This window comes from Capsicum annuum, unplaced genomic scaffold (assembly GCF_002878395.1).
Source record: "Capsicum annuum cultivar UCD-10X-F1 unplaced genomic scaffold, UCD10Xv1.1 ctg82689, whole genome shotgun sequence".
In the NCBI taxonomy this organism is placed as follows: Eukaryota; Viridiplantae; Streptophyta; class Magnoliopsida; order Solanales; family Solanaceae; genus Capsicum; species Capsicum annuum.
Genome location: NW_025893502.1, coordinates 27,742 through 35,336, shown reverse-complemented (window position 1 = coordinate 35,336; position 7,595 = coordinate 27,742). Strand labels below are relative to the sequence as shown.

The 7,595-nt window shown below is 33.8% G+C and overlaps 1 protein-coding gene across 1 annotated transcript; it reads right to left on the bottom strand.

The window, feature by feature from the left end:
* Window positions 1-2,578: 2,578 nt before the first annotated feature.
* Window positions 2,579-6,034, bottom strand: LOC107867485 (MDIS1-interacting receptor like kinase 2-like). The gene is made up of 3 exons (XM_047405953.1): window positions 5,047-6,034; window positions 4,723-4,863; window positions 2,579-4,594 (listed from the first exon to the last, which is right to left on the bottom strand). Exons 1-3 carry the CDS (start codon window positions 5,396-5,398, stop codon window positions 4,356-4,358), a joined length of 732 nt encoding a protein of 243 aa, XP_047261909.1. The 5' UTR covers window positions 5,399-6,034; the 3' UTR covers window positions 2,579-4,355.
* Between the last annotated feature and the right edge of the window lie 1,561 nt (window positions 6,035-7,595).

Genomic DNA, 7,595 nt, shown 5'->3' with positions numbered 1-7,595 from the left:
TAAAAATCCAATGAAAATAATTCCAATCCCTTAGACTTAATTCACATTGACATTTGTGATATGAAGTCAACATCATCTCCTGGTGGAAAAAAGTATTTTATAACTTTTATTGATGATTGCACTAGATATTGTTATGTCTATTTGCTAAACAGTAAAGATGAAACAATAGATACATTTACGCAATATAAAATAGAAGTTGAAAATCAGTTAGAGAAAAAATAAAAATGATAAGAAGTAATAGGGGCAGAGAATATGAATCTCCCTTTGCGGAAATATGTACAGAGAATGGAATTATCCACCAAACTATAACCGAGTATTCATGGAACTGTGGAAAGGAAAAACCAAACCTTAAAGGATATAATGAATACCTTAATAATAAGTTCAAGTTTACCGCAAAACTTGTGGGTGGAAGCTATCCTTACAGGTAACCAAATACTCAATAGAGTGTCCCATAGTAAGACACAATCAATTCCACATGAAAAATAGAAAGGAAGGAAACCCAACTCGAAATATTTCAAAGTGTGGGGTGTCTAGAGAAATTCTAAGTTCCTATATCAAAAAAGGTGAAAATAGGACCTAAAACAATGGACTGTGTGTTCATAGGATATGCTAAAGGTATTAAAGTATATCAGTTTCTGGTTTATAAATTTGAACATTCGGATATCAATGAAATTATTGTAATTAAATAAGATAATGTTGAATTCTTTGAATACATTTATCTGTATAAAACTAGACATGAACAGTCTAGTGGAGGGTCTAAATGACCTCGAGATGAAACAAGTGAGGATGTACATAATGATGAGAATCTAGACGTAGTACACATCAAAGAATGTCAACTTCGTTTTGATCAAATTTTGATACATTTCTCTTAGAAAATGAGCCTTAAACATTTAAAAAAGTAATGTCGTCTTCACACTCATCCTTTTGGAAAGAGGCAGTCAATAGTAAGATGATTCAATCTTAAGCAACCATACGTGGGAGTTGGTTGATCTTCCTCCAAGAAATAATCCTTTAGGTTTTAAATAGCTCTTCAAAAGAAAAATAAAAATGGATGTTATTATTGACAAATACAAGACAAGACTTGTAGTAAAATGCTTTAAACAAAAGGAATGCCTTGATTACTTTTATACATACTCGCTGTAATGAGGATAACATCAATTCGGATGTTAATTGCCTTAGGTTAGTATATTGTCTTGAAATCCATCAAATGGATGTAAAAACAACATTTCTAAATGGAGAATTAGAGGAAAAAATTTACATGGAACATCCTGAGGGTTTTGTGGTTCTAGGTAAAGAAAATAAGGTGTGTAAACTTGTTAAGTCACTGTATGGACTAAAACAATCACCTAAACAATGGCATATGAAGTTTAACCAAATCATGTTGATAAAAGGGATTAAGATAAATGAATATGATAAATGTGTTTACATTAAAGACACTTTAAATCACAAGGTCATTGTTTGTTTGTATGTGGATGATATGTTGATCATCAGTAGAGACATTTCTGACATAAATGCTATGAAACGAATGCTTGAGAGCAAGTTTGATATGAAAGACCTTGGAGTAACGAATGTGATCTTAGGAATAAGAATCCATAGAACTCTATAAGGTTTGGCATTTTCATAGTCTCATTACATCAAAAAGGTACTTGACAAGTTCAAGTATTTTGAATTTGGTATTTCCAAGACTCTATTGGACATGAGCTTTACACTTCAAAAGGATGAAGGTGAAAGTGATTCACAGTTGGACTATGGAAGAGTGTTGGGATGTTTGATGAATATCATGAATACACGGACAGATATAGCATGCGCTATTAGCAAGTAAAGTCAGTACACGAGTAATCCCAATAAAACTCATTAGATGGAAATGAAGAAAGTTTTGGGGTATCTTAAATAAACTCAAGACTATGTTTTGCATTATAGTAAATATCTAGCAGTAATTGAAGGATATAGTGATGCAAATTGGATCACCGAATTGAATGAAGTAAAATTCATGAGTGGATATGCATTTACTTTAGGTGGAGGAGCAGTCTCTTAGAAATCATCCAAAAAGACATGTATTACTCGCTCTTCTATGAAATCTGAATTTATCGCATTAGATAAAGCCGATGAAGAGGTAGAATGGCTTCGAAATTTCTTGGAAGATATTCCTTATTGGCCCAAACCTGTGGCACTAGTATGTATACATGTGATAGCCAAGCGGCAATAGGTAGGGCAGGGAGCATGGTGTACAATTATAAACCTCGTAATATAAAACGGAGGCATAATACCATTAGAGAACTTCTCTCTAGTGTAATTATCACTATTGACTATGTGAAATCAAAGGATAATATGTCAGATCCACTTACAAAAGGTCTATCTAGAGAGGGAGTTGAGAGAACATCCTAGGAAATGGATTACGACCTAGGATAAGTAAGTATGGCCATAACTCTACCTAGCAGACTGGAGATCCCATCAGTTAGGTTCAAGGAGATCAAACAAAGTTGTGTTTGACAGGTTCAACATTGTCAATATACCCAACCTATTCTCATGATATAGACATTTTTTAGTAAACAAGGATAAGACTTATGGTGTGAAATCTTTTAATGATTATCTAAATTTGGCAAATTTAATCAAATAGTTTAATTTATAGGATTGAACCTTTAGAAATCACCAATGTGAGGGAGAAGTGAAAGTCGTTTCATAAAACCGGAACGTGTTCATGGTTGAAATGAACAAAATTGTGAGATCCATAAATGATAAAAGGTTGATTCTGTGACATGTGTTGTCTAGGTGTACATTAAAGCTCGAAGGTTCAAAGATATCAAATCTATCAATTGATCGAGTGCATCCAATGCATGTTCACTACAAAATGCTAAAAGGGAAACCTACTTATCCAAATACAATCAGTCTTTGCTTGATAATCACACATTTGTCCGTAAATTCTTCATAAGATAGCCATTTTCCATTAATGTGGGGGATTGTTAGGTTCAAGTTGAATATGTGAATAGAAAATGGAGGAAAATAGTAGAGAAAAAGTGAGTCCACACTAAAAAGAAAAGTATGCTCAAAATGAGAAAAGTCTAGTAAATTCTCCCTCATTGGTGGGAGAAAGAAACTTTCATGTGTTTATATTGAGAAAGATATCTCCACTTTGATAGTGAGGTAAGAACAAAGAGGTGCCTCACACCATCGTTGCTCGTCCGGCTCGACTTTGGATTCGGATTTGGAATTGGATTTGGAAAATGACTGATGAAATTAATGTTTTAGACAATTTTTATTTGAGACATGAAAAACAAGTGAAATTTAATCCAAAGAATCTGATAGAAATATATTTTCCATATGAGAGCGCATTTCGGATGCCATACAAATGCATGCACAATGCACCTCGAAGGAATGCAATCTTTGAGGTAAAAGGCATACTATTTCGCGCAGAAGAGTGATTTGCGCATGCACCTGGCAACCTACAGATGCAAGAGCAGTGTAGGTGTAGCGTACAAGCTACTAGAATCTACACAATCTCACCTGCGCCCGCTGGTCAGGTATAGTTCGAACATAGACTGGGCGTAGGTGATGTGACTTTACAGAAAAGATGCCTTCTTCAAGAACCAATGCTTCCTTTCCAAAGGAACACCTTATGGCTATAAATACCTGACATATTCCTAAGGTATAGAAATGATTTTTGACAGCTAAAAAACACTTCTTATCTTCTAAAAACTCATTCAGATTATCTCCCATTGATTGAGTTTGAGGAATCCGATAGTTTTAGGTACCATTACTATCGGATTGTAAGCCATTTTATCCTGGGAGGAAAATTTTGCAACCTCGAGTACTTGAGGGGAATTATTTCCTTAAGGACACTCCATGAATTCGAAGGACTTGGCTTTAATTTCTATTTCATCTTATTTCTTAACTATAACATACTTCTTTGATAGGTCATTATTGATCTTGTGTTGAAGGTGTTGAAACTTCAAGTTATTCTTGACAAGTTTGGTCTTGAACTTGGTCGAAGTTTATACAAAGTAACATACAAATTATTGTACTACCCCAGACAACACAATATTGGTCTATATATAGAGTATCTTGAAGTTGATGTTGCCAATTAATAGCATATAGAAACAGAACATGTGATACCTCAACAATAAACAAGTGACAAGTCTACATATATAATCTAATAGAATAAATATAAACACCCTGACGTTACAACAATACTAGTCCGAATATAATTTTATCGTGGGCACAAGGTTATATTCACCTTCATACAAAGACACCGTACATCTCAGGGATTAAAAAGCTCGCCTTACATGAGTTGGTGGATGTGGAACCATAGTTGATAATTTATGAGAGATGAATTGCATTGTTGGCCTTGATTTTTGAGTTTAAACCGAACAAGAACTTGCTAGCTTGATGATAAAAACCAAAACCTCTTTTACTTCATCTTCAGGATATGGAAGGCGTTCATCTAGTAAATCACTAAACTGCACATGATCTATAGTCGAAGAATTTGCTAGCACGGTAATATATTCCCCGAGATACTTCCCTTTGATTATCTCTAATGCTAAAACTCCAAAGCTATAGACATCACACATTGGCATAACCTTCATTTTATATGCAAGCTCTGAACAACAAAATTTCTAAAAAATTATATAACAATTTAAACATGCAAATGGGATTAAAGCAGTGCAGAGTGTTATGCTATAGATCATGATTTTCGAAAAAAGGATAAAAATTAAAGTTAGACCTTACCAGGTGCAACATAGCCATATGTGCCTGTAAGTGCAGTGCAGTTGGATGAGTTTGGCGTGAGAAGCTTAGCAATGCCAAAATCTGAAACACGAGCTTCATACATAGAATTAAGCAAAACATTACTGCTTGATATGTCTCGATGAACAATTGTTGGTGAGCAATCCTCGTGTATGTAAGATAAAGCAAAAGCAACACCTATGATGATATTCACCCTTTTAACCCAATCCAATTTATTGGACTCAGCTTCATTGATCAAAATACTAGACAAACTCCCCCTCTCTGCATACTCCTAAACCAAGAACGAATATTGTGCATGCGAACAATAGCCATAGAGGTTCACAATGTTTCGGTGCTTAATCCTAGTCAATGCCTTTACTTCATTAATGTAGCTTTTGGGATGTGTATTCTCAATTAAAGAATGAAGTATATTCACAGCTACATTCCCTAATGATGGAAGGTTTATCTTGTAAACATTTCCATGCCCTCCTTGCCCGATGCAAAATTTTGCATCAAACTCTTCTGAGGCGTTTAAGATGTCCTTGTACAATGCCTTTCCATATAACATGGATATCGAAAGCCAACCATCATCATCCCGTCTTTTAACATCTTTAACTCTCCTTTTATTACACATAAAGAGAACACCAATGAAAACACAAAGCAGTACTAGTGCTCCCATAACAAGAAGTACCGTGATAAGGATCAGTTTACATCGCTTTGCTACTGAGTGGGAAGATGGATTTTCGAATAGCTGAAATCCTATTAGATTTCCGCAAAGACCTTTATTACCTTCTAATGAAGCATTAATATAAGCTTTATTATTAGGGATTGGCCCTTCCAAATTATTGTGTGACAATACGACATCCTGCAAACTAGTCAAACTTTCAAATTCTTCAGGAATAAGGCCAGAGAGGCCATTGAGGGAAAGATTCAAGTTTGACAAGTCCAACAAACTGGCTAGATGAACAGTTATTTCTCTATCAAGAAAATTATAGCTCTAATCAAGTACACTCAGATGAGTTATCCTCCCTACCTCTTTTGGAATTTTCCGGCCAAACTTGTTTTACTCAGGTTCAAATGGAACAACAGCAAAAAATCTCCTATAAATATCGGGATTGACCCATTCAATCTGTTGTTTGATAGATTAAGGGTTTGTAAATTTCTCAATGACTTAAGTTCCTCAGGTATATTGCCAGAAATATTATTGTTTTGCACTGTAAGCTTAACCAAATGATTTGATGAAAGAAGAAGTCCTTGAAGCCCTTGGACGTTTCCAATCTTTGGTGGTATGCTACTAGGGAATAATTGGCAAAAAAGTCACCTTCCAAAACTGATTTTCCAAATGCCCACTTAATTTCTTTTTAATTTATTTATAGTAAAAATTACATACATAATGACATGTTTACTAGAAATTACTAAAAGTCCCAACTTTTTTTAAAAATCTCGCAAAATCCCAACATTTGGCCATTGATGAAACATGTTAATTAACTTAGATACATATAAGGGATACATATTTGAAGTAAACTAACTAACACTTTTTAAGGGATGCAACGGATCAATTAACATTAAAAGTGCAATTAATCTAACAAATTATGGTTAAAACAAAAGTAAATCCCACAATTTATGGAAACTAACTTTTTTATTCCACCATTCTAATTAAAAAAAAAACATTCATACTCTGTTTAGAAATACACAAAAAATATTACGGCTTCTTCAAAAGTTTCAGACGTCCATTTTTTTCTGATTTATTAATTTTTTTTGGTTATTTGAAATGAATATTTCAATTTTGTTACGTCATTTTGGAGTTTGGTTTAATGAAATAAATTATTCGGGCTATAAGAGCAATGAAATTGTGATCAGTGAACATGTTACTTATGAAAAACTAATTTCGACAATTTTCGGAGAACTGGAAATCGATGAAATCATAAAAAAAATTGAGGCTCATTATATTGTTGAAGGAAATGCTTGTTCGTTGTTGATTCATAATGAAATGAGTGTGAAGCTGTATATCGAGATTAAGAAAATTGAGCATGATTTTGGGACGTATCCACTCATCATCACTACATTAGATAAGTTTGCTAGTAAAATATTATTTGATGAGAATGTTGGTGTCGTAATGCTTTTGAGAGTCTATCAGAAAGAGTTATAGAATTAATTAGTTACAAATCTAATTCTACTGCTCCTTTTCCTTTGTTAGATAGAAAAGGGAACAAGATCATTACTGACTGCAAACATAGTGATGTTAAGGTTGGGCAAATCTACAAGGACAAGGGTACTCAGATTTCGGTTATGGCAAGGTTTGCAATTGAGCATTCTTTCAATTTATATGCTAAGAGATTGGACAAGAAAAGGTATATTATGATTTTCTATGTATCAGCTGTTGTTATTAACCCAATGTTATGATGTTATGTTAATTAGTCTGAGATACATTTTTATGCTAAAAGATACTTTTTGCTCATCTTGTATCTAAGTTTATAGATTGATGTCTAATTATGTATCTCATTGTATTTTAGTGTAATGTATATCTATATATGAAGAAATCGTAAAAGTGTTACATTAGATACATGTTGTGCATGTTTGTGAGGTATATGTATCTAGTACTCTATTGTTTGACAGTAACTCAAGGTAAAAAAATTGAAGTTTTATTTTAATTGATTCATCTATGTCCTATAAGAAGGAATGGATTGTGCCACAAGAAGTTATCGATGAAGTTGAGTTACCACCTAAATACAAACGCCCACCTGCAAAGCCAAAGAAAAACAGGCACAAGAAATAAACTAAAACTATGACATCAAGCAATAACTGTTGCGGGAGATGTGGTTATGAAGGTCACAACAGGTGCACTTGCAACTTCTTTCCAAAGGAGGAGAGATAAT

Coding starts and splice junctions, on each gene's coding strand:
- LOC107867485 (XM_047405953.1), bottom strand. CDS start 5,398: ATGGGAGCACTAGTACTGCTTTGTGTTTTCATTGGTGTTCTCTTTATG. Junction 4,864..5,046: donor CATTGTGAACCTCTATGGCT/ATTGTTCGCATG, acceptor CAACAATTGTTC/ATCGAGACATATCAAGCAGT. Junction 4,595..4,722: donor ATATGGCTATGTTGCACCTG/GTAAGGTCTAAC, acceptor TTTGTTGTTCAG/AGCTTGCATATAAAATGAAG.